The 27,809-nt window shown below is 33.8% G+C and overlaps 1 protein-coding gene across 10 annotated transcripts in view; it reads right to left on the bottom strand.

Moving 5' to 3' along the window:
* DLG1 (discs large MAGUK scaffold protein 1) overlaps window positions 1-27,809 on the bottom strand; it is a 232,396-nt gene that overhangs the window by 144,372 nt on the left and 60,215 nt on the right. For all 10 annotated transcript variants that reach the window (XM_041748422.1, XM_041748253.1, XM_041748574.1 and 7 more), the window contains exon 5: window positions 1,321-1,485. In XM_041748422.1, the coding sequence (XP_041604356.1) occupies window positions 1,321-1,485 (165 nt within the window). The remainder of the gene's footprint in view (window positions 1-1,320; window positions 1,486-27,809) is intronic.

Here is a 27,809-nt window from a genome sequence, read left to right as displayed (position 1 = left end):
CTCTCCCTCTGTCCGTCCCTCTACTTGCTGCTCTAAATAAATAAATCTTTAAAAATAAAAAAAGATTGTATAGATTAGTAAAAAGAATTAAGGACAAAAATGAGCGAAAATCTTCAGAGCTTGTATCACAGAACAGAAAACCTGAATAACCAATAAATACATTGCTGCTAAAATGTAAATTATATAACCACTTGGAAAGATAAGTATACACAACCACAAAGATAAGTACACATAACTTAGTTGGTTTTTTTTAGAAGAGAATCTTTTTTTTTTTTTTTAAGATTTTATTTATTTATTCATGAGAGAGAGAGAGAGAGAGAGAGAGAGAGAGAGAGAGGCAGAGACACAGGCAGAGGGAGAAGCAGGCTCCATGCAGGGAGCCCAATGTGGGACTTGATCCGGGGACTCCAGGATCACGCCCTGAGATCAAGGCAGATGCTCAACCGCTTGAGCCACCCAGGTGTCCCCATAACCTAGTTTTTAACAGCACTTTCTATATTAGTAATATTCTGAAAATAATTCAACATCCATCAAAAGTAAGATAAATTGTATTAGTAAGAGAAAAAAAATCCTGGAGCATTGAAAACAATCTCAGAAACGTAATGCTGAGCCAAAAAGTGAAGTTCAGATTATATACAGTATAATCCATTTATATAAAATTTAAGATGGGCAAAATAAACAATCTATTGACTGGGGATCTAAATATGTGGTAGAGTTTTATAAGAAACCAGGATTGTGGTTATTTCTGAGGGGAGTTAATATTAATACTCTTTCTCTATATCTAATAATATTTATTTCTTAGTTTTAGAAGATTTTATTTATTTATTTGAGAGAGAGAGAGAAAGAGAGAGTGCAAGCACACAAGGAGGGGGAGAGGGAGAAGCAGACTCCCTACGGAGCAGGGAGCCTGATGCAGGGCTTGATCATAGGACTCTGGGATCATGACCTGAGCCAAAGGCAGACAATTAACCGAATGAGCCACCCAAGCACCCTATACCTACTAATATTTAAAACATTTTTAAAATATTTCATTGTGAAGTATTTGAAATATTACAGTTATTTCCTTTTGTGGGAATTTTTAGGCTTAAAGATAGCATCATTAGGCTTAAAGATAGTATCACTGAATAAAATTCACTTATAAAATATATCTTTAAAAATGTTTTTTAGAATGCTAATAAATATTATGAAATTCCTTCTAACTAATAAACCATCAACCATCAAGGGGTAAAAATTCGACAAAAAGAAGAGTTCTCTCTGATCATGAGCTATACTAGGAACAAAAGTAATATATAGTTCATAGCAACAAAGTTATCATCTTACCTTTATTGGTGAAATATGAGAATGGGAAACAAATCCATGGACATTCTCAATTTCTGACAGGTTCTTCTCTGAGACATGAACTAATTCCGGACCTATCACCTCATTAGTGATTTGTGGAGATATGTGCTCTTGAGGGGGTGTGTCTTCATCCTGATACCGGTATTTCTGTAAAGAAAATGATTAAATATGAAAATATCCTGAAAAGCAAAGTGAGTTCAATTCAAATCATGGTTTAATGAAGCCAAATACTCAATAATATTTAACTATATGAAAAGTGTATTGTATGGCTTAATACATAAAGTCTGAGAGAAATAGGCTTCCATTTTAAAGTCATGCCAATTTTTAATAAAATTATTTGATTATTAAAAATAATTCAGAGTATAGGAAGATGGCCGAGTAGGAAGCACACAGAATTTGTCTTTCCACTTAGACAACAATTACATAGGCGGAATCTGCCTAAACTATTCTGGAACTCTGGAGTCTGTTGAAGGCCTACAACTTCTAAGGGAGAAAGTTGGGATGTAAATTGTAATTACTTCAGGTTAACTTCACCATTTGTATTCATCATAGCTGATACTCACCTAATTTTTACAAGTAAAAATTAACTCAAAATGGATCAAGGATCTAAATGTAAGACCTAAAACAGTAATACTCTTAAAAGAAAACATGGTACACAAAAGCTTCAGGACACTGCATTTGGCCATGATTTCTTGGGTATGACACCAAAGGCACAAGTAACTAAAGAAAAAACAAACTGGACTTCATAAACATTTTAAAATTTTGCGTATCAAAAGACACTCTCCACAGAGTAAAAGGAAACCCACAGAATGAGAAAGTTTTACAAATCTAAAGGATTAATATCCAAAATATACAGAAAACTCCTAAAATTCAACAAAAAACCCTCAAACAACTCAATTCAAATATAGGCACAGAACTCAGAGAATCCTCTAAAGTAAATGAATGGCTAAGCACATGAAAAGATGCTCAACATAACTAATTATTACAGAAATGCAAGTCAAAACTATTAGATATCACCTCAGATCCATTAGGATGATTCCTATTAAAAAAACAGAAAGCATGGAGATCCCTGGGTGGCTCAGCGGTTTAGCGCCTGCCTTTGGCGCAGAGCGTGATCCTGGAGTCCCGGGATCAAGCCCCACATCGGGCTCCCTGCATGGAGTCTGCTTCTCCCTCTGACTGTCTCTACCTTTCTCTCTCTGTGTCTCTCATGAATAAATAAATAAAATCTTTTAAAAAAAAAAAACCAAAAAACAGAAAACAAGTGTTGGTGAGAATACTGAGAAACTGGAACACTCGTGCATTTTTGGGAATGTAAATTGGTACAGCTACTGTGGAAAGTAGGATGGTGGTTCCTCAAGAAAGTAAAAATAGAAATACCATATAAATCCAGCAATTCCACTTCTGGGTATACACCCAAAAGAATTGGAAGCAGGGTCCTGACAAGAGATTTGTACACCCATGTTCACAGTAGCATTACTCACAATAGCTAAAACATGGAAGAAACCCAAGTGTTTATCAATGGAGAATGAATAAGCAGAATGTGGTATATACATACAATGGAGTGTTTTCAGCCTAAGGAAAAAAACCCTGCAATACGTTACATGAGATGAAACCTTGTGAACATTATGCTAAGTGAAATAAGCCAGTCACAGAAAGACAAATACTGTGTAATTCCACTTATATGAAGTACTCAGAGTACAGCTGATTCTTGGAACAAGGGGTCAGGGTCACCAATCATCTACACAGTCAAAACTCGGTGTCTAACTTTGACTCCCCCAAAGTTTAACTACTAATAGCCTACTACTGACTGTTTATTAACATGAACACTTAAAACATATTTTATGTATCATATGTATGATATACTGTATTCTTACAGTAAATCTAGAAAAACGATAAGAAAATCATAAAGGATAATTATGATATAGTTATAATTTTCTAATCATGAAAACACTAGTATCAACATACATTATACATTCATAAATACTTTTAGTGTTTTTAATATAAGTTATGCAGTTCATCTGTGAGTTTTTTCAAACTGCTGCAAATCTCTAAAAGATTTTCCCATGTATTTATTTGAAAAAAGCTGCATATCAGGAGACCTGGCAGTTGAAAACCATGTTGTTCAAGGCTCAACTGTAGTCAAAATCATAAAGATCTAAAGTTATAATGGTTGTTGCCAGGGGCTACAGGGAGGGGAGAATTTTGACATTATTTAATAGAGTTTCACTTTTATATGATGAATACAGTTATGGGGATGGATGGTTCTAATGGTTACACAATCATGTGAATGTATATTCATACCACTGAACCATAAACTTAAAAATGGTTAAAAGGTAAATTTTTTGTAATCTATACTTCATTACAAAAAAGAAAAAGAAAAAAGCTTAGTAATTCAGAACTAGGTGAACAAGAAACCTGAATAATGATTTGCTCATCTCTAAACCTAATGTCAGCTGAATGCTGTATTTCTAAATACACAATTGGTTAAGTGAAGTAAAAATGAAAAGCCAAAGTTGTTTGGATAAATTAGTTTGGTTTTCTTATTCAGTTAACTAGTATAAAAACGAAAAAGTATTTTCAAATTTTAATTGAATATTAGTCCATTAGGGAACGGTATTCTGCTTTCATCTACAAGAGAATCTTTGTCTCTAACTCTCACACATATATAATTCTGTACAATCTATTTTTAAAGGAACATAATTTTAAGAAAACCAAATCTACCTTACCTCTTACACAAAAGTAAAGGAAATCATAATTATAGGAACTAGAAGAAAATAAAAGTATGTTTTTCAACTCAGGCTGAGAATGTGTATGCATAAACACCAAACCAAAATAAACTATAATATTCTCTCCCCTCCCCCAAGAAACACACTTATAAAGAAAAAGACACAAACGAGCCAAAATAAATTTTATAAAATCCAAAAAATTATTAGCCACTATTAGCTACCCTTATAAATCATTTAAAAAAACATAGCAAACATAATAATGGGGTATTTCTCTTTACCTACTGATATGGTTCACACATGAATGTTCCTTTATTTACCATTCTCAAGAAGATTTAAAAAAAAACTGGTTTGCTATCATCCTCTTAAAGTAATTAAGAGGTTTTTAGATATTACTAAATGCAATCCTGATCAAAATGCTCTCTGGCTTTTTTTCAGCACTTGACAAGATGTCAAGTAAAGATTTAAAAAAAACTGGTTTGCTATCATCCTCTTAAAGTAATTAAGAGGTTTTTAGATATTACTAAATGCAATCCTGATCAAAATGCTCTCTGGCTTTTTTTCAGCACTTGACAAGATGATGGCCCTAATACTCACATGGAGTTGCAAAAGGCCCAGAACTGTCAAAATAATCTTTAAACAGAAGAAAAAAGTGGAGGACCCACACTTCCCAATTTCAAAAACATTCTACAAAGCTGTTTAATCAAGATTGTGATACTGGTGCAAAGACAGACATGTATCAACAGCACAGAATTAAGTAAGAGTCCAGAAATATATCATCATATTTATGGTTAACTGATGTTCAACATGGGTACCAAGAGAATTTAATGGGAAAGCGTAGTCTTTTTTTTTTTTTAAGATTTATTTATTTATGATAGACATACAGTGAGAGAGGCAGAGACACAGGCGGAGGGAGAAGGCTCCATGCTGGGAGCACGACGTGGGACTCAATCCCGGGACTCCAGGATCGTGCCCTGGGCGAAAGGCAGGTGCTAAACCGCTGAGCCACCCAGGGATTCCCAGCATAGTCTTTTCAACAAATGATGCTGAGACAACTGGATGCAAAATAATTAAGTAAGACCTCATTCTAACACTACGTATAAAAATTAATTCAAAATGTATCAAGACCTAAATATGAGAGCTAAAACATAAAACTCTTAGAAATAAACACAAATATACATTTTAGAACCTTGGATTCAACAGTGGTCTCCCACGTAAAACGACAAAAGCACAAGCAGATAAATTTGACTTGATATAAATGAGAAACTTTTGTTCATCAAAGTGTGTATCAATAAAGTGAAAAGATCACCCTCAAGATGGGAGAAAATGTTTCCAAATCATGTATTTGATAACATATCTAGAATACATAAGGTATCTGGTAAGTCTCCTGAATACATAATGAATTCTTACAACTCAACAATAAAAACTCCAATTTTTAAAATGGCAAAAGATTTAAACACATTTTCCCAAAGAGGATAAACAAATGGACAGTAAGCACATGCAAAGATGTTCAACATCATTAGTTATCACAGAAATGCAAATCAAAATCACAATGAGCTATCACTTCACATCCACCAGAATGGCCATAATCAAAAAAACTGATGATGATAATAATAATAATAATAATACACATTGGTGAGGATGTGAAGAAACAGGAACTGTCATTGCTGTGGGGAATATAGCCATTCTGGAAATAGTGAAGCCATTCTGGAAAACAGTTTGGCAGTTCCTCAAAAGGTAAAAAGAGTTACCATATGACAAGAGTAATTTCACTCCTACATATATATCCAAGAGAATTGATAAGGTGCATCCACATAAAAATTTGCACACAAATATTCATAGTATTATTCATAATAGCCCCAAAGTGGAAACCAATCCAAATGTTTATCAATTTATAAATGGATAAATAAAATGTGGTATATTCATACAATAGAATATTTAGCTATAATAAGTAATTAAGTATTTATACATCCTACAACATGGAACTTTGAAAATATTACGCTAAGTGAAAGAAGAAAGATACAAAAAGCCATGTACTGTATAATTCCATTTATATGAAATGTTTGGAATAGGCAAATTCATAGAACCAGAAAGTAGGTTAGTGATTTTCAAAGACTTGGGAAAGGGAGAAATGGAAATCAACTGCTGGTGAGTTAGGAGTTTCTGTTTGGATCATGAAAATGTTCTGGAATTAGTGAGGATGGCTGCACAACCTTGTGCACAGAACTATACAATTTAAAAGGATTAATGTTATGGTATGTGAATATGTTAACTTAAAAATTATTAAAATGTCATTATAAAAAAAATGTCATTATAGGGGCTCCAGGGTGGCTCAGGTGGCTAAGCAGCTGCCTTCAGCTCAGGTTATGACCTTAAAGTCCTAGGAATTAAGGAATTAAACCTCGCATCCAGCTCCCTGCTCAGCAGGGAGTCTGCTTCTTCCTCTCCCTCTGTTCCTCCCCGCATTTGTTCTCTCACTCAAATAAAATTGTTTAAAAAATTTAAAATAATAAAATATCACTATAAATGGATGGATTACACATTAGCTAATTGGCTTAAACTCACTGCAAATGTCCTTTTGAAAGCTCAAACTGTCTTATTTATAGTAAGTAGGAATCTCCTAAACTCTGAGTCCCTTTATACCTGGCACATTTTTTAAAAAAAAAGATTTTATTTATTTATTCATGAGAGACAGAGAGAGAGGCAGAGACATAGGAAGAGGGAGAAGAAGGCTCCATGCAGGGAGCCTGATGTGGGACTCGATCCCGGGACCCTGGGATCATTACCCAAGCCAAAGGCAGATGCTCAACCACTGAGCCACTCAGGTGCCCCTATACCTGGCAATTTTAAGAACACAACAAAATACGGTTCCCAGAAAGAGAATTCAGTTTTTTATTAATGATTCAAAAAAGGGATTCCTTGAGGTACAAGGAAAGTATTGAGAAAGTATTTCCAAGTAGCTTTCCAGGCCCACCATTAATTACATTGCACAGTATTATTCATCTGCACTTCTTATAATTTAAAGGTTGATTTCAACCAATTACCAAAAAAATTTAACACTGAAAACTTCATATAAAACCAGTTTGCTAATACAGAAGAATGCATAGAACTAAGCCTCCTACAAGGATGGTCTAACTTAGCTAACACTTATACTAGAAAAGAATTAGCTAGCGATGAAGGAGGGAGATTTAAAAATGACAATAAGAACATTCTAAATACCCATTTAGAAATTTCCCCATTGTTTTCTATGTCTTTAAGGTTGGTATCTTCAGTATCAAACCTTCCATTGCTCTTAATTTTGGTTAACAATATTGGCAACATTACTTACTGACTGCTGTGACTTGAAAACTAATTTTTTTAAGATTTATTTATTTATTCACAGAGATGCAGAGAGAGAGAGAGAGGCAGAGACATAGGCAGAGGGAGAAGCAGGCTCCATGCAGAGAGCCTGACGTGGGACTCGATCCAGGGTCTCCAGGATCAGGCCCTGGGCTGCAGGCGGCCCTAAACCGCTGCGCCACCAGGGCTGCCCCTTGAAAACTATTTTAATTTGGAATGTAAGTATGTTACTACTTCACTGCTGTCACATATTTTTCAAAAATGTTTCTTAATAAGTTTTCTGATAATGGAAAACATGCAGATTCCTGAATCTATTAGAAAATTTAAAATGGCTGAAATTAAGATTAAAAAAGTACTAAATTACTAGTATAAGGTTTTTAAATTAACGCTGATCAGTAGAATAAACATAGTTGTTAGTTTGTAAATGTCTCCTTACCTACCTTCTCAATCTATAAATACTTGTTCTTGTAATACATTAAAAAGAAATATTTTGCACCATATATGCTTTCCTAGCATTGATCCCCAACATACTTGTTACAAGAAAAACAGTAAGACATCAGCATTAAGTGCAGTGGTGGGCTTTAATGTTCATTTCTAAAACAGATGAAGATTATGTGTTGAGGAATGCAGAGACAGAACCACCACCACCAATTTGGAACTCAATTTCTAAATTTCAATAAAAACTTACATGCTGGGTTGGTACAATGGGCATTTGTAAATATGGGGATAAATAAAACTTAAGATGTTGATACAAATATTTCAAATATTTGTTAAAATTCAATGGTAAAGACCTGTTTAGAAAGAACACCCACAAATCATTAGGAGAAGAAATTAAAAGGAAGAAAGGCAGGCAGGTATGCAGGAAAAGGTTGAAACTAAAAAGTTAGGAAATGGGAAGAAAGTTAAAATACATGAATGAAAACTACAATAAGTATAAAATATGGGAAGAATTAAAAAATGAATGATCACAATAAATGTAAATGTATTATAAGTACTTTTAAATTCTATCAAAAAATAGCTCATTCCTGCATTCCTGAGAACATGGAAAGCTTCTAAATTCATTACACAGTTTACAGAACCTTAAAACAAACCAATCTTACTTCAAATATGAAGACAAAGATATTTTATTTTATTTTGACAAAGATATATTAGAAGGAAAAGCTGCAAATTAAATACAATGGTTCATGCATTCTTTTTTTTTTTGACCATATGAACAGATCAAAGTTCATATGATCATCTTAAGTAGATGCTTAAAGAACAATCTAAGTATCTGCCACAATGTTAAATCCATTCCTAATTATGGCAGTAGGGTGGGAACCATCCTTATTAATAGAGAAAAAAAACATTTAAAGCATCTACCAGCAATCATATTTAATTATGAAACATTAAAAGCATTTCTACAAAGTGAAGATCAAGGCACTATCATTAACATTTTTCTAGCATTTCTAAATTATATTCTGAAAGCAAAAAAAGAAAAGGTGCAACTAGGTGGCGCAGTCAGTTAAGTGTCTGCCTTCAGCTCAGGTCATGATCCCAGGGGCTCCCTGCTAAGTAACAAGGCTGCTTATCCCTCTCCCTCTGCCCCTCCCTCCACTTATGCTCTCTTGCTCTTTATCTCTCAAATAAATAAAACCTTAATATATATATCTTTCTAAAACTCCTCCCCCCAAATTGCAACCAAAAAAAAAAAAATTGCAAAGAGCTGTGAGCATTTTTCAGAAGAACTGTTCAGAGTTTTAATCAGTTTCTTGAAGAGATTTGGGATAATTAAGTAAGTTTGAAGGGAGGGGGTGGAAGGGAAGGGCCAAGAGCTGCTGTACCTATCAGAGAAAGACCCAGAATGATCACGTTTAGATATGCTACAAAAGCAATGGCTGGGGCAGCCCCAGTGGCTCAGTGGTTTACTGCCGCCTACAGCCCAGGGCCTGATCCTGGAGACCTGGGATCGAGTCCCTTGTCAGGCTCCCTGCGTGGAGCCTGCTTCTCCTCTGCCTGTGTCTCTGCCTCTCTCTCTCTCTGTATCTCTCATGAAAAAATAAGTAAAATCTTAAAAAAAAAAAAAAAAAAAAGCAATGGCTAATTGTAAGGTGGGGAAGGGAAAATACGTGTATGAATACTGTGTGTAAGAATTTTAAAATACAATATATAAATAAGTCATTCTTATGTAATGAGAAGTTATTACAGATGGAAAAAAGGTAAAATCTGATAGTCATTATACTAGTCATAACTTCCACTTCACCTATTAAATTATGACTACAAAGAACAAAAACTTGAATTTTAAAATGATCAATTCTAGAACAATCTAATAGAATAAAAAGGTATTTTTCTTATTTAAAATTTTTTGCTTAAAAGGAAACTATTTTGTAGTTTCAAAGTTTACTATTTATGAATAGTAAAGATCTAAATTTCCACTTCATAAAATATTTAGAAAACTTTATCACAATCTATTTTTATGCACTTTTGGAAAAGAAAAAAAATTGAAAAAAGGTGTCTCTTATAATCAATGAAATACATTCATTTAAAACTACAGAAAGGTTCTATATTTCTTCTCAAAAAGCATTACTTCCACTTTTTGGATCTTTAACAGCTACAAATCATTATTTTCAAGAGTTAAAATATACTTTTAAGTTTCAAGGTCAAAATAAATGGCCTCAGAAACAAGGACATAGGGATTTAATTTTGAAGTTCAGGCAGCCTAGAGCCACAGCACAAATGACTGAAAATGCTGGCAACACTAATACAGTTGATCCTTAAAAGTGGACCACCTTATATAAACTTTAATTTTTGACAAATATCGGACAGTACTGTATTTTTCTTATGATTTTCTTAATAATTTAGTTTTCTCTAGCTAGTTTACTCTAAGAATACAGTATATAATGCATATAGCATACAAAACATGTTAACTGTTTATCAGTAAGGCTTCCTGTCAACAGTAGGCTATTACGTTTTTGAGGAGTCAAAGTTATATAATTTTCAATTGTGCACAGTTCTGTGCCTCCCACCACTGCCAAATTTAATATCCTTTTAGCCACCCAAAAAGTCAACATTCTAGTTAATGGGAAAACACTAAAGTCATTCACATTAAAGTTAGCAATAAGGAAAAATACCACTATCATCATAACTACTGCTAACACTGCCTAGGAATTCTAAGAAAAAGAGATTAAGATACATAAAAATTAGAAAGAAAATAAAATGGTCACAATTTGTAGACGAACTAATGGCAACCCCAGAAAACTCAAGAGAAATGCAGAAAAACTGTAAATTCTGTTAGCTATCCAATCAGAAATGAATGTATAGAAATCAATAGTTTTAAGTCAGGGATTTATAAACTATTTTGACCTACTGTCAAAATTGACTTGCTGCCTGTTTTTTGTAACTAAAGTAGTACTGTAACACAGCTATACTCATTTGTAATATATGTATTGATTATTGTTATTTGGAGGCTGCTTTTGAGTTGCTTTCTCAATACAATGATTTTGCCGAGAAGTTAATGGCTCACAAGGCCTAAAATATTTACTTTCTGGCCCTTTATAGAAAAGTTTGCTGACCCCCAATTTAAACTTATATAAACAGGGATGCCTGTGTGGCTCAGTGGTCTGCATTCCACTCAGGGCATGATCCCAGGGTCCTGGAATCAAGTCCCACATCAGGCTCCCTACAGAGAGTCTGCTTCTCCCTCTGCCTATGTCTCTGCCTGTCTCTCATGAATAAATAAATAAAATCTTTAAAAAATAAACTTATACAATCAATCAGATGACAGAATGAAATAAAAGACTGCAACAGAAATGAAAAACATAAAACATCCAGGAATAAATATATTTGAGGTATTCAAATGTCCCAACTACCAAGTGGAAAAAGAAGACATAACATGTTCTTGGGAGGAAGAAATCAACTTCGAGATATTATCTCTCATCCTAGCTTTTAAAGTATTTTTAACACGATTCCAACAGAGAGTAACAAGAAATTTATTCATTTATTTAAACGCTTATACATTTATTTAGAATAGAAGAGGTAACTAAAAATTCATGAAAACTAACCGGCATAAAAAGAGAAAAGCTACATATAAGGAGTAATGAGTGTGAATTATCTTCAACAAATTTTTAAACTTATTATAAAACCTTGATCACTAAAACATGGTATTGCTGATGGGTAAACAGAAAGTTCAGTGAAAAAAGAAAAAAAAATCAGTACTTTATATTAATAGAATTTTAGTACTATTTGATAAAGGTAACATTTCCAACCAATATCACGGGATTAAAGATAGATTATTCAACAAATAAAGGGAAAAATGGGTAGCTATAACATAAAAATTTCCAAATGCATGAAAAGATTTTTTTAAATGCAAACATAAAAACCTAAGATTCTTCTAGCCAAATCTTTTATAACTACAGTTTAGAGATTCATATAACTATATTATAAAATGAAAAGGTCATTTTAAAAAAATGACTTCTAAATATGATCAGGTATATGGGTGCATGGGTGGCTCAGCTGGTTAAGCATCTGCCTTCAGGTCAGGTCAAGATCTCAAGGTCCTGGGATGGAGATACGCATAGGGCTCCCTGCTCAGCAGGGAGTCTGCTTCTCTCTCTCCCCCTCTGTGGACGCACACTCTATCTCAAATGAATGAATGAATGAATAAATAAAATCTTTTAAAAAATGTATGACAGCTATCAAAAGGTAAAAAATCGAGAGTGAAATATTTGTAACATTAATCCAAAGGACTAATTCCACAAATATATATGAAAACCTTCAAAACCCTATGAAAAAGAAAGCCAATTTTCTCTCCTACACCTGGGAAGGAATATAATAAGTATACACATAACTTGTTTTACTATGCTTCACTTTTTATGCTTTGCAGACACTGAGGTTTTTATTTTTATTTTTTATTTTTTAATTTTTATTTATTTATGATAGAGAGAGAGAGAGGCAGAGACATAGGCAGAGGGAGAAGCAGGCTCCATGCACCGGGAGCCCGATGTGAGACTCGATCCCGGGTCTCCAGGATCGCGCCCTGGGCCAAAGGCAGGCGCCAAACCGCTGCACCACCCAGGGATTCCCAGGTTTTTGTTTTTAAACATAGTTTATGGCAATCTTGGTCAAGCAAGTCTACTGATGATATTTTCCAATGGCAATTGCCCACCCTAAAGAAAAAGAGATTTCAAAATGATAAAAATCTAAGTCCCCAAGAAGATATAACCACAAATGTGTGTACCTAAGAGACCCAGCCTTAAAATACACTATCAAAGCACAAATAATTAAAGGGAGAAACAGACAATTCCATAATCTTAGTAAGAGGTTTTAAACTCCTTGATCAGCAACTGACAGGAACTATACAACTATCAGGAGAGACAGACAATCTAAACAAATGTCAACCTTTATAGTAAACTATTCTTAACAAATGAAGAAAATATATTCTTTTGGGGCACGTTATATGTCTGCCAAGAGAAACCATATGCTAGGCCATAAAACAAAACGCAAATTTAAAAGGACAGAAATCACAGAGTATATTCTCTGACCAAAACAATTAACCTGGGAACAAATAAGATATCTAGTCAAACTTTTAATATTTGAATATTAAGCAATACACTTCTAAAAAACTTATAGATAAAAAGAAGCTTAAGAAGAAAATTAGAAATATTTCAGAACTGAATGATAATGAAAACAAAACAGATTAAAATTTGTAGAATGAAGCCAAAGCAGTACTGTGTAGTAAAGAATTTAACTTTGTCCAAAGAGAGCTCTTTTGTCTTTGGCTCCTGGTAGGTAATGTCAAAGCTCTTGTACTGCTTAACAAAGTATCTTTGCCTACTTGGGGACTCTGGGACAGGCCAAGTGGTATAACTGCATAATTTATGGTGGAGAGCTTGGGTCACACAGTACCAGATCAATCTCCAGGAGGGGCTGGAGACAGGTCAGCACCACGTGCAGCCAACCATGTAAATGTAATTGAGCCCTCCAAAAAGCTATGGACACCAAGGCTCAGGCGAGTTTCTCTGGCTGGAAATATTCAGTCTGTATTACCACATTGCTGCCATGAATGTTAAAGTTTTCCATAACTCCACAGAGAAAGGATAATGATTAGGTCCTCGTTTGAAACTTTCTTAGACTCTGCCTCATGTGTCTCTCCCTTGGCAGATTTTAATTACTATCCTACATTGTAATAAACCACAACTGTGAGTATTAACAGTATTCATTGAATTCTGTGAGTCCTATCAAATTCTTGAACTTAAGAGCCGTCTTGGGGATGCCCAAAATAGTACTTGATGTCAGAAACAAGAGTGGTCTTGTGGGTTGTTCCTGAACTTTACAAGTACTTAGAACGAACTTTGTAGCTTTAAATGCCTATAACTAGAGCAGAAGGTTTACAATCAGTAACCTATGGGTTCACCTCAAGAGGCAACAAAAAAAATGACTAAAGTAAACCCAAAAGGAAGAGAAAGAAGGAAATTAAATAAAGGGCAGAAATCAGTGAAGCAGAACAGTTGAGAATATTAACAAAGTCAAATGATCCACAAAGTGGATAAGCCTTTTTTCAGGAAAAAGAGAATATAATCCCCAATATAAAAAATGAGAGATTATCACTTTTTTAAAAAAACCCTATAAATCTAAAAAAAGAAGATAGGAAGAACATAATTATGTACAACTTTAGGAAACTAAATCAACAGGTTAGATGAAATTTTAAAATTCCTTCTGTAAGTTCTTCTTAGCAAATCTAATATCCTGATAATATGAAACAGTAAATTTGAATGACCCCATATCTATTAAATAAATTGAATTTTTTATCAAAATTCCTCCCACAGAGAAGATTCCAGGCCCAGGTATAAATTCTATTTAAGAAAGAAGTATTATTTTTACACAAATTCTTTCAGAAAATAGAGAAGATTTCTCAACTACATCAGCATAACTTTAATATTAAACCCTGATAAAGACATTAAAAGGAAAAAATTGATGGACTAATATTCCTTTTGAATATATGTACGAATCCTTTTTTAAAATTAGCACACTGCATGTGAAAAGAATAATCCAAAGAATAATATATCATCACTAAGTAAGATTTACCATGACTAAGTAGGACTAAGTAAGTTAGTTTAACATCTGGGAAAAACAGCATAATTCTCCACACTAAAAGAATACAGGGGAAAATCCTCTGATCATTTCAACCGGCATATGTAAAATGTGTGATCCAATTTAATACTGATTCATGATACAATTCTCAGCAAACTAAAAATCCAGAACAATCTTAACCTGATAAAGGGCGCCTATAAAACTTTATAGTTAACACACCTAATGGTGAAATGTTGAACATTCTCCCTTTTAAAACAGGGAACAAGGCAAAGGATTCTCATTCTTCTCATTTCTAACCATGGCTACAAGGCAAATAAAAGAAATAAAAAGTGTAAAAGCCAGTAAAAATGTAAAACTGTCTCTCCTTACAAATGACAATTATTTACACGGAAGACCACAAGGATTTACAAAACTACCAAAACTAAGAGCTGAATTTAGTACAGTTATAGGGGCAATGTTAATCAATCAAAATGTATTTTTTTATACCAACAGCAAATAAGTGGAAATCAAAATTTTCTAAAGATCCTATTTACACAAATTCCAAAACATAAAAACTTTAGGAATAAATTTTAACAAAAGAGGTTCACGATATTTTCCATGAAAATTATAGAATATTATTGAAAGAAATTAAGATTGAGTGAAAGATATGACAACAAAACCTAGCATGTAAGAAGTCAAGAAAATTCTAGATTAAAAAATCATGAGAAGCAACTGGTTCTATCAAGTTTAAAGAAATATTAAGAGGTCGCAATTTGGATTATGCCAGCACTCTAAAAGAAGTATGACAGTTCTCTTCTTTTTTTAGATTTATGCACCATGATTTGCTTCATGAAGTCTGTAAGTAGACCAATGTTTAAGCTATATACAAAGGTGAACAGAAGAAAACAAATGCTGCAAAAATAAATATGAAATGAAACTCTTAGCACTTATGGATCAAAGACAAATCAATGTCTTCTCTACTACAAAATTACAAGCCATCAAAGTTTACAAAAGTATCCTGCTTTAATATTAAGTGAAAACCAGAACCTATTTGGTATCTTGAATCAGTATATACCAAATGGATATATACTGCATGTTCATGTATATTAGTTGATGAGTGATTACTTACATTGCACATTTTGGATAAAAGTATCTTCAAAACCAAAACCAAACCAAAACCAAAACCAAAAAAAGTATCTCAAAAAGAAAAAAAAAAGTATCTCCAAAACCAAATGTTTTATATACAACAATGGAATACAACTCAGCAACTAAAAGGAATGAACCTACTGACACTGGCAGTAATGTAGATGAAATCTCAAAATAATTAATCTGAAAGAATCCAAAATATGGAATCTAAAAAATAGGACATAGTTTATTTATTTATATAAAGCTTTAGAAAACTTCAACTAATCTACTGTATAATGACAGAAATCAAACCAGTAGTAGCCTGAGAGAAGAGGGGTGGAAGAAGAAGGAAGCTTGAGGAAACATATGGGAGTAATGGATATATTCACTATCTTGATTGTAGTGATGGTTTCACAAATATATACATATGTCAAAACGTGGACAGTTGTACCCTATTGATATTACAGTATATACTATGGCAATTTTAACTCCATAAAACTGATTTTTAAAATAGTTTGCTGTGTTTAAAATTTAATAAAAATTTGTAATGAAGGTTTTTTCATTATTCCTTTATTCCTCTGCAAATTATAAAAATGACTTTAATGAAATGAATATAATGGAATTTATGTCAATCATAATTTAGCATTTCAAATTTGTAAAATTTCTCAAACTTGCATTGCTTCTTTTTTCTAAAACCAACTGAGAAAAAAAAAATAAAACCAACTGAGGATACCTTTTAAAAATTCTGCTAGGAGCTTCTAGAGGTCTGTGTATCACACCTCTTAATGGCTGTGAAATTTAAAAGAAATTTCTTTTACTCCAGCCAAGGATAGTTTAAAATAGATTTTAAAAAACAAACAAAATGAAACACATAGCTGTACTGTCCGAACAAATCCACTCCTGGACCTGAAGTCAAGAAAAACAGCCAATTTGCTTCATTCCTCAAAACATACTATCAAACAAAAGCTATCATAATTTCTACTTCTGCAAGATTAATAAGTAACCAGGAACTATAACTCCTGTTGACATGAGACATTTCCCATGAGACATGGGAATGAGACAATTCCCAATTGATGAATAGGTTGTATTCCAGAAATCAGTACTTTCAGATTGTTTGAAACAACTTGAAATAACAATATATATTATGATTCGATTCCCAAAGCCAAGCCATAAAATGTCCACTTAACACCATGCACCAGAGGTATATATTAATTCAAACGTAGGTGGCCATCAAACATATACATATGCACATAAGCATGTGTACAGATAATACGGTTATGAAATTAAAATTCAGAATCAAAATATTCTATCTTCTATTCTCTACCTTCTCTATTCTTCTACCTTCTATTCTCAAATACATGCTCAAGATATTTCTTCTTTGGTAGCAGCAAATAGGCATAGGGTGGCCAAACTGAGCAGCAGGTCACACTGACTATGCTAATTTGAAAATTCAAGTAATTTTTAAATTGTATATTCTTAAATCAGAGTACCCTTTCTTACTCATTTGTTAATCACCTCTGATAGAATATGTTCAAGTTTATGAATTCTCAGTAAACTTTATAATGTTTCTCAAGAATGTGGTATGTCATGAAAATTTACATTCAAAACTTCCCTCACATGCTTATGGAACTCTGAAGTCCTAATTATTCCTTAATAAAAACATTGTTTTGGGCTGAACTGTCTCCCAAAATTCATATGTGGCAGACATAAGTCTCAGTATATCAGAATGTGACTGTATTTGGAAGTAGGGCCTTTAAAGATGTGATTAAAGTTAAAACAAGGCCATAGGGTATGAATCCAATCTGACTGGTTTCCTTCTGAGAGGAAATATATAGAAAGAGCGAGGCAATGTGCACAGGGAGGACAGAAGAGGTGGCAAGAGGATGGTCATCTGCAAGCTAAGGGAAATAAATTCTGTCAGCACCTTGATCATGGACTTCCTGCCTCTAAGAATGAGAAAAATTAATTTTTATTGTTTAAGCCACTCAAGCTTGTGCTGTTTTGTAATGGCAGACCTAGCAAACTAATACAGAGGTTAAAAAGGAACTGCTAGTTATGCACATAGTAGAGGTTTTCCTGAGTTTTTATTCCAACATTCTCACTGATGGAATCTCTAAATTAAGAGCTATAAAGAAGTTACAATATGAAATATGATTAGAACATAAACTCCATGAAGATTTCCTTTGTTTACTGTTGTATCCTCAGCATACAGATGCTCAATAATTACTGAGTGGATGATAAGAGACTGCATGAAAGAATGAATGAGTCAATCAATTAAGGACTATGGTTTTCTTTGTAACAATCAGAAATACATTTATCCTGTTTTATCTTCCAGAAATAATTTCCTGTTTTAATGTTACATATTAAACAAGTGGTATTTGTTTAAAAGTGAAATATGTTAAGGGTGCTTGGGTGACTCAGTGGGTTAAGCATCCAACTGCTGCTTTCCACTAGGTTGGGACCTCACCATCGTGGGATCAAGCCCCATGTCAGGCTCTGCACAGACTGTGTGTCTGCTTCAGATTCTCTCTCCCTCTCCCTCCTGCTTGCGCACACACACTCTCTCTTTCTCTCAAATAAATAAATAAATAAATAAATAAAATCTTTTAAAAAACAAAAGTGAAGGACCCTGGGTGACTCAGCGGTTAAGTGTCAGCCTTTGGCTCAGGGTGTGATCCTGGAGACCCAGGATCGAGTCCTGCGTCGGGCTCCCTGCATGAAGCCTGCTTCTCCCTCTGCCTGTGTCTCTGCCTCTCTCTCTGTGTCTCTCATTAATAAATAAATAAGATCTTTAAAAAAAGAAAAAAAAGTGAAATAGTCTTTCAAAATTTATTGTCAGGTTTTCAATTTGTAACAGAATTGTGAAAAAGAACATTTCATAAATACATTTGGGTTTTTAAAAAAGATTTTATTTACTTATTTGAGAGAGGGAGAGAGTGTGCAAGCAGGGGAAGGGGGGCGGGAATCACAAGCAGACTCTGTGCTTAGCATGAAGCCTGATATGGGGCCTGATCCCAGGACCTTAAAATCACAACCTGAGCTGAAATCAAGAGTCAGACGCTTATGTGACTGAGCCACCCAGGTGCCCCTCATAGATACATTTTTTTCCATAAATATATTCTCTTTTTTTAAAGATTTTATTTACTTATTCAGGACACACACACACACACACACACACACGCACGCATGCACACACACAAGGAGAGAGAGAGGCAGAGAGACACAGGCAGAGGGAGAAGCAGTCACCTCTCAGGGAGCCCGATGTGGGATTCGATTCCAGACCCAGGATCATGCCCTGAGCTGAAAACAGACACTCAATTGCTGAGACACCCAGGTGTCCCTCATAAACATATTCTTAAAGGAACGTAAGAAAAACTACACTCCAAAGTGATATATTTTTTAAACTAAAAGGTTAATTATTAGTATACCATAGTCCTAAATGGATGTAAGAGAGCAATAAACAAGTAACTATTTCCGGTTTGTGGGCCCATTGCTATCAGCAAAGAGCTACTAAAAACTATTTACCAATACATGAAAGAATTATTTAATCCATTCACTTTAAGGAAGGAGTTTAATTAGCATCCCAAAAGACTGAGGAGAGGAGTCCCAAAATCACCGAAGAATAATTTTTCTCTTTTGGAGAAACCATACAATCAATAAAAAAAAAGGATTCTAAAATAGAATAGTACACTAAAGATATTGGTTCAATGTCAAAGTTTGGCAACACTGCGAAGACAAGACTAAGATTACTTTACATTTAATCTTAGAACAAGGATGAAGATATTAAAGGAAGCTTGTGCTTTAGCATAAAGAAGGCATTTAATTTTAATTACTTTTAAAATTATTCTAATCCAAAAAATAAAAATAAAAAAAATAAAATTATTCTAATCCAGTTAGAATGAGCAGTGTGCTATTGGTCATTAGTCATTACAGAATATTTCTCAATTTGAAACCTATTTTGAAAAATGTTCTTTTTAGGGCAGCCCCCGGTGGCTCAGCAGTTTAGTGCTGCTTTCACCTGGGGTGTGATCCTGGAGACCTGGGATCAAGTCCCACGTCGGGTTCCCTGCATGGAGCCTGCTTCTCTCTCTCTCTCTCACATGAATAAATAAAATAAAATATTTTTTAAAAAATATTCTTTTTAAAGATAGTTGAGTCGCCTATTAATGCTTAGTAAATTGGTTTCAAGAAAGCCTTAGATACTATATATCATAACCTAAGACTAACTGGACATGCTCCTTACACTTCAGTATGTACAGAACTAATCCAAAGGTAGCTTTCTGCTTCTGAAGGTTGGACCAAGGTGAAAGTAAAAAGAGCCTCAACTAGACTTTACTGCTTTATTTCACTAAACAGATATACCACTTGATTAGCAGTATCAATTAGCATCTCTGTAATTAATCAGACTTCAGTAAAAAAAAAAAACACTTAGCACTAAGACAGCCACTGTAAATTGCTTCACCTAATACTATAATCTATTTTTTAAAGATTTTATTTGAGAGAAAGAGAGAAAGAGAAAGAGAGAGAGAATGAGAGAGCACAAGCAGGAGAGAGAGTGGGGAAAGGGAGAAGCAGGCTCCCCACTGAGCTGGGAGCCCAACGTGGGGCTCAATCCCAGGACCCTGAGATCATGACCTGAGCCAAGGACAGATGTTTTACCAACTGAGCCACCCAGGCGCCCCTACAATCTATTTTCTTTGTTTTCCTCTATTATAGGAGCTAAAATACCCAAATACTTGGTTTCCTATTCTCCCATACTACCATGAGGGTCCTTGCGACACAGGTGTAATAAATGAAATAGAAGCCGATGCTTTCTAGTTTTGTAAACCACATCCTTCTCTCTTCTCCACCTCTTCTTCCTGTTTTTAGGGCTAGAGCTCCAATGAGGAAAAGGCCAAGAGAAAGGCAGAGATGTCAGCAGCTGTAGCAGCTGCATACTTCCAAACTGATTATAGTTAGGAAAATATAAAGACCCACTTGTTCAAAACCACTGTTAATTTAGTATTTAATTATTTGCAAACACAATCTTAAGCATGAGTGAACTAAGTGAAGTAAATGGGCCATACTGTTCAAATCTATGCTGTAAGATTTTCTGCCCCAAGGGAGGAGTGAGGAGGGCAGAGTAATTAATTATATAACTTTAAAACGGTGCTTCTCAAACTTTTCCACTAAATGTCTTCTGATAGCAAAAGACAAAGCATTATTCTAATGATTTGAGGAGACATAGCTACATGCACAATATTTCTTGATAACCCTATCTTTTATATGAATCCCACATACAGAATGACACTTTTACAAATTATCCATACAAATTACACATTAACCTACTCAAATGATATATCACAAGTTTCAATAGGAAAATAAGATTTTAAAGTCTTTTTCTTATTTAAAAATAAGTTCGAGAAAAACTGATGTTATAGGAGGACTTTTTCAAGTCTTCTAACAAAATAGAACCACCAAGGTTTAAACTTCTTATAAACTCCTCAGTTTGTCACCTTCTCTCTGGAATTCTCTTTCATAACTGCTGCCATCAAATATACTTTCTCTACTGCAAAGAGCTTTATGATGGCTACCCTTAGGGACAATTAGTATATATCACAGAAGAACAAAGTAACTTCCCTTACAAAATACAGGTTTCTGATCCTAACAGTTTATTTATTCCCATGGAATCTCAGGCTTTGGTCTCATTGCATTTACTATTTTGAAACAGCTAATTCTACCTAAACAGTTAACATACTCTAGAAGCACTTTGAATTTGCTCATTTCTGTTAACATCTACCCTCAAGGAACTGCTGTCTAGCTCTGTAATCTCTAGATTAGGAATGTGAAGACCCTCAGCATTGTTCCTCAAGGGTCTTTTCTCTGAGTTCTAATAGTAGAGCTGAGAGATAAGAAAGTCTCTTTCTGAAGACTGACACTAGAAATAAGTTAACTCTTTGGTGTTAACTCTCTACCTACCTTTTTACCTCTACACACACACACACGCTTTAAGATTATACAGTTGGCCCTTGAACAACATAAATTTGAGCTATGTGGGTCCACTTACGTGTGAGTTTTCTTCAATAAATTACAGGACAGTATTTGAAGTGTTATTTTCTCTTTATTGTGATCTCCTGAACATTTTCTTTTCTCTAGCTTACTTCACTGTAAGAACACACTATACATGTCATATACAACTATGTGTTAACTGTTTATGTTATCTGTAACTGCTACTGGTCAACATTGGTTATTAGTAGTTAATGTTCTGGGGGAATAAAAAATTATGTGGATTTTTTACTGTTGGGGGCGGCGGTGTCCCTAAGCCCCAAGTTGTTCAAGTGTTGACTATATATAGTAAAAGATAGTTCCTTCATAACAGCCTAATATTAATGTAACTGTCTTGGATGTATGTCTAGTATGGAACAGTATAAACGTTAGCTCTAGTTACACAGAAATCTGACTTTTCAAAGATATTTCATTTCCAACAAACAAGGTGGTGCTTTATTACTTTTTAAAAGTTCACAGCCATATATGAAAATACTAAGCTTATTTTAAAATGTGATTGGGCTTTACATAGCTAGATTACTTGATGCTTACCAATAAACTAAGGAAGCAAACAGTAATTGCTATCAAAAGCACCGGTGGTATTAGAAAATAAACCTCCTGCATATATGCAGTACTGGTATTATGTTTATGCGCTAAGAAGAAAGATTTGCTTACCCTTATTATTTCATGCTATTTCTAGTATGTATTAAAAACCAAAAGGTTGTAAGATGATTTCCCCTTTTTGTTAAAGTGCCCCTTTCCCCCTTCCCAAATTGTCCTGCTTTGACTGGATATTAAAAATTTTAACTTAAATTTGGCTGCATTTAAATACAAAGTTTTAAATAATGAATTTTGAATACACCAAAATAAATGAATGAAAACTACAACTAGGACACTTATAATCTTAGATGCTGTATTTCTGCATATAGTCTTTTATCAAGGCTACCTGCTGTAAAATTCAAACATTCTGGAAAAAAGTTTCTAAAAATTTTATCCACAAAAGTTGAAGCAAAGACTCCCCCCCCCCAAAAAAAAAGTTGAAGCAAAGAAAAAATATTCTCTTTACTATACAAATTATCTAATGATTTCCTGAGAAGATAAGCAGATGCTCTTTTAACTACCTTTGATTGCCAAGTAGGACCACAGCTTTCAATAAAATATTTTTTCAATTTTCCCACCAGGGGGCAACCAAAAACCTCAAATAGTACTTGGTGATGAATAACACAAGATCTCAAGTAGTTTACAGAGTGGAAGTGGTAGAGATTCAAAATTCATAGAAATTATTATATTAATTACAAGCAATGGTACTGTCTTAAAACTAGTTTTATGATAAGGGCAGCATTCTTAAAACATCTTATAATATTTCATTAAGATGGTTAATTTGCCTAAATATAAAAGGAGGGAAAATTAGTGTGGTTAACTTTTTAAAAATGTTATTTAAAAAATTTTAAACCCTTTTCCTAGGCATTCTATTGTACATACCAAATGAAAAAGCAGGCTTAACGTTCAGGGGGAAACAAAAATGTAGCTTAAGGTATTTAAATCATACATATGAATTTTACATTGGTTGATAGTTAAATAACCAATACAAGTGTTAAAAACAAACTGGTAAAAATCTGTTTCTGTAAGTGGCATATTTTTCTTGTGCAACCATTTCTGTGTCGTATTTCAGGAAACTTTCAGAAAATTTCTGAAGTATCACTAGGAAAATAAAAATTCTCTGACACTGTGAAGAATTCAAATAAGGAGCAAAATGGAAAGGAATTCAAGTTCCCAGAAAAGTAATATATTCTTTAGTAAAGAGGTAAAACACTATTTCAGTATAACTTATTTAGTCAACTAGCAATTTGGAGACCTCTTCAAGTTACCAACTGTGAAGTTCCAAGTTCAAAAAACTAAGAAAATAATACTTTTGGGTAAGTAATTATTCTGCAAATACTATATTCATTAGGAAGTTCTTCCTGCTTTGAACCTGATTTTAAACCATGCTGTTTTTAGTTGCACAAATCAGGTAATTAAAAAAAATACATCACTTCTTTGTGACATCAAATATTTTAAAGAAACCATTTAACTTTAAGGCAAATTTTGCATTTATTTCCTTTACTTAGATCACATCACTAACAACCACTATTGCACTTATAGGGAGGGGATAGGTACATAATGTTTCTCATTGTTTGTTTTTTTCCCCTCTACATAATCTGAACATCAACTCCTGATTTAGTACCAAATCATAAAGCCAATGGCATTAGGTTAAACATAAAACCTGCCACCAACATTTTTTTCCCATCAAAATGGCATCAGAAGGCATTTCCAGTCCTGCCTATCAATGTTATCCCCTGTATACATAATCCCCATAATAGCAAAACATAAAAACCAAGTCAATAATTAATCTTCATTCATGGAGAATGATGACATTTTACACACACAGCCTTCATAAAAATCAGAGCTTTTAGCTTTTTCCATTATACTTTAACTGTACATAAACTAATCCTTTATTTGTGTCCAAGACACACAAATCACAGGGAATTATATGGCATGAAATAAAGTCAATGAAGCCACCTAACCTAAATCATAATTATTTCTTTGCTGAAATACCATTGGATTTTAAAACTAAGCTTTTTTAGAAGTATTCAAACCCACCTTACATCCAAATATTAAGGATATTGTGCTATTGGTACATGCTACTTTACAGTGGCATAACATCGGAGAAAAACAATCCAAGTTTTTGATGCTATGAGAAGTTTTTTTCAGACCATGAACACTTCAAGAGTGAAATGCCAAAAAAAAAAAAAAAAAAAAAAGCCTTGGTAAGTGTTGCTTGCTGTCTTGATCATTTAATCTAGATCCAAAGTACTCTTTTAAAAAGATTTATATTGGGCAGCCCGGGTGCTTCAGCCATTTAGCGTTGCTTTCAGCCCAGGGTGCAATCCTGGAGACCTGGGATCAAGTCTCATGTCAGACTCTCTGCATGGAGCCTGCTTCTCCCTCTGCCTATGTCTCTGCCTCTCTCTCTCTCTCTCTCTATGTGTGTGTGTGTGTGTCTTGCATGAATGAATAAATAAAATCTTTAAAAATAATAATAAAAAGATTTATATTAAATGTTGCATTCATCAGCTGTTTCTACCCCCACAGCAGACATCCCATCTTAGGCATATTATGAATGGAATTAAGATGCTGTTTCTTTTTCTTGTGTAACAATTTTGTTTCAATAAAATTATAATCAAATCCCCAAAATGAAAAGTACTCATTCAGCACCACTTTGTAAGGGCCCAAAGCCTTGCTAATATCCTTAAAATTTAATCCAGGATCAGATTCATCACGGGAGCTCCACCTACTGCAATGTAAGCACTGCCATCTCCTCCATGAGAATAAGACACACCATGAGCAGAACCACTATGCTCAAATATATGCTGGCTGCTTTGGAGGAGGGGCAAGCTGTTGCAAAGCAAGGCACTTATTACAAAGTTCCATAAGAGATGAGCTCAGAGATTACTGTACATGATACTTTCTTACAACAACACTGAACACTGTAGGCTAATTTAAAGTATATTTCAATGGTAAAGAGAGTACCTAATCATTTATACTTTGTAGTTTGATTCCTCTCTCTAAACCATTCAAGAAACAAACAAACAAACAAAATCAATGATCTGGCAAAATTAAACAATAATAACAGAATTCAAGTTGGAAAGTAATGAAGTTTAGTGAAGTAAAAATATTTTTTAAGATATCAAAATAATTATTTTGGGAAATGTGACTAACCAATTTTGATGTATATCCATACTATGTATATAGTTTAAAGGCAACAGATCAAGCAATTTAATTCACTTATGTATCATGGATTTATTTGATCTTCCAAAGACTGTTTTCTGTACTTTGGTTTTTTAATCAACCCATTAGCAGACAAGTACAATTACCAATTTAACATCCAAAGCAACAAATAAAATACTGTGAAAATGTCATTCTTAGAATATTTCATATTTAAAATCTTATATATGTTCCATTTTATGCCATAGCTTTGTTATAATTATAATGGGTAATATTTATTTAAACTTTGAAGTATTAACCAATGACAGCAAAAAGCTGGGTAACAGTGAAAGGAGTATTACTGCTTCATCTATGTAACAATTATTTTCCTTTCTCCACTTTACTTGAGGCTTTTTAAGCAGTTAGGAAATGACCAGGGTAACTACTAAAGAAGACTCCTGAATTTTATAAAACGAAAGTTATCAATTCATATATTTATCCTCAAGGATATTACTTCTCTAACTTAATAAATAAGTTTTTAATAGCAATGTAAACTTGGCTATATCCCAGTGACTGTGGGCCAAAATACAAGACAACTCCCTTATCATCTATCACTAGTCCAATTCCAAACCCGCCAAAGATACTTTTTATTCTAATTTCCTAAAGGATCCTCTACTTTGTTCTATTCCTACTTAATCAATTTTATAAGAACATGAAAAACAAGATTAAACTAGGTTAAATTTCTAAAACAACATAAAAAATGGCTGGCTCTCCAGTTTAATGACTCCAATAGGTAAACAGTTGCAAATTACATGAGTTTTGTGAAACTTAAATGAAAGGCTAAATGTCAAATATAACTAGGGCAATAAAAAGTAAACTGTGCTCTTTAGAAGACTATAGTCGACCCTTGAACAACACAGGTTTGAAGTGTCCAAGTTCACTTATACCAGGATTTTTTTTATAATATAGTACTGTAAATTTATTTTCTCAATAACATTTTCTCTCTAGCTTACTTTACTGAAAGAATACACTATATAATCCATATACATACAAAATATGGGTTAGTTGACTCTTTACATTATTAATAAGGCTTCCAGTCAAAGTAGGCTATTAGTAGTTAAGCCTCTGGGAAATCAAAAGTTATATGCAGATTTTTTACTATGTGGGAGGTTGCTGTCCCTAACCCCATGCTGTTCAAGGGTGAACTGTCTATACTGAAAGATATATTTACTAAATCAGAACTAGAGTTGTCAAGTTATAATTCTCAGGATATTTCACTGCACTGCTTCAGGGGTCCCACCGATGTTCTTTCATTTTAAAACTTTTATTTTCACTGTTCTTTTAATAACCCACAAGCACAACTGTTTAAGTTTTCTTTTTAAGATCTTATTTATCCATCTGAGAGAGAGAGCTATAATAATACTGTGTTATAATTGTTTTAACGATTATTAGAAATTTATGAGTGGTTCTTCTCTGATTTTCAAATAAAATGAATGAGGTCAATCTATATATTCTAGGTCACATTTTACCATACTTAAAACTGCAGAGAGAATGTGAGAAATATGAATTTGGGTCTTAACATGAAAAATGTAATTCTGACCATTTTGAAACTCTGATTAAATTTCACAGATAACTGTCCAAGGAAAATGCTATTTGTAATAATACAAGTAACAGTTATCTTATAGCTATTAATAGCAGTTATTTAATAATTAGCTATTACTTGTCAAAAATTGTATGAAATACTTTACATGTATAAGAAAAATTATCAAAAACATGGAAAAGAGGGAAAACATAAGTGCATATTCTTTCAGCATGGGAGTAAAGGCCACTTACAATTATCTAAGGGCACTAATTCTCCATCAAGGACAATTATGCCCCCCAGGGAACATCTGACAATATCTGCAGAAATTTTTTGTTGCCACAACTGAGCGAAGGACAGTCTACTGGCATCTAGAAGGTAGCCAAGCTACTAAAAGTTCTACAATATATAGGACAGTGCCCCACAGCAAAGAATTATGTAGCCCAAAGTGTGAACACCACTGAGATTAAGAAATCTTGATTTAGGGGAATGTATTTCAACTCACTATCTGCTATTGACTAAAAATATCAGATTTAGTGAAGTTATATGTTTACTTGTAGATTTTTATCAAGTAGAGAAGTAAATCATTTTTGCCCAATAGAAAAGGTAACTACAAAGATTATGTCCAAGATCTTGCTGGACATCAACTAATTTCTTAATCTAACTCAGCAATTTTATATCAACATTGCCTATAAACATCTGGATTCACCAATGCACTCTGGGCTGGTTTAATATCATACTGGTTCCCTCATTAATAAATGGGTGAGGGATCCCTGGATGGCTCAGCAGGTTAGAGCCTGCCTTTGGCCCAAGGGCGTGACCCTGGAGTCCAGGGATTGAGTCCCACATCAGGCTCCCTGCATGGAGCCTGCTTCTGCTCGCTCTCTCTC

Source organism: Vulpes lagopus, chromosome 1, assembly GCF_018345385.1.
Source record: "Vulpes lagopus strain Blue_001 chromosome 1, ASM1834538v1, whole genome shotgun sequence".
NCBI classification, from domain to species: Eukaryota; Metazoa; Chordata; class Mammalia; order Carnivora; family Canidae; genus Vulpes; species Vulpes lagopus.
The sequence above is the reverse complement of the archived record's forward strand: the minus strand, read 5'-3'. Positions and strand labels throughout refer to the sequence as shown.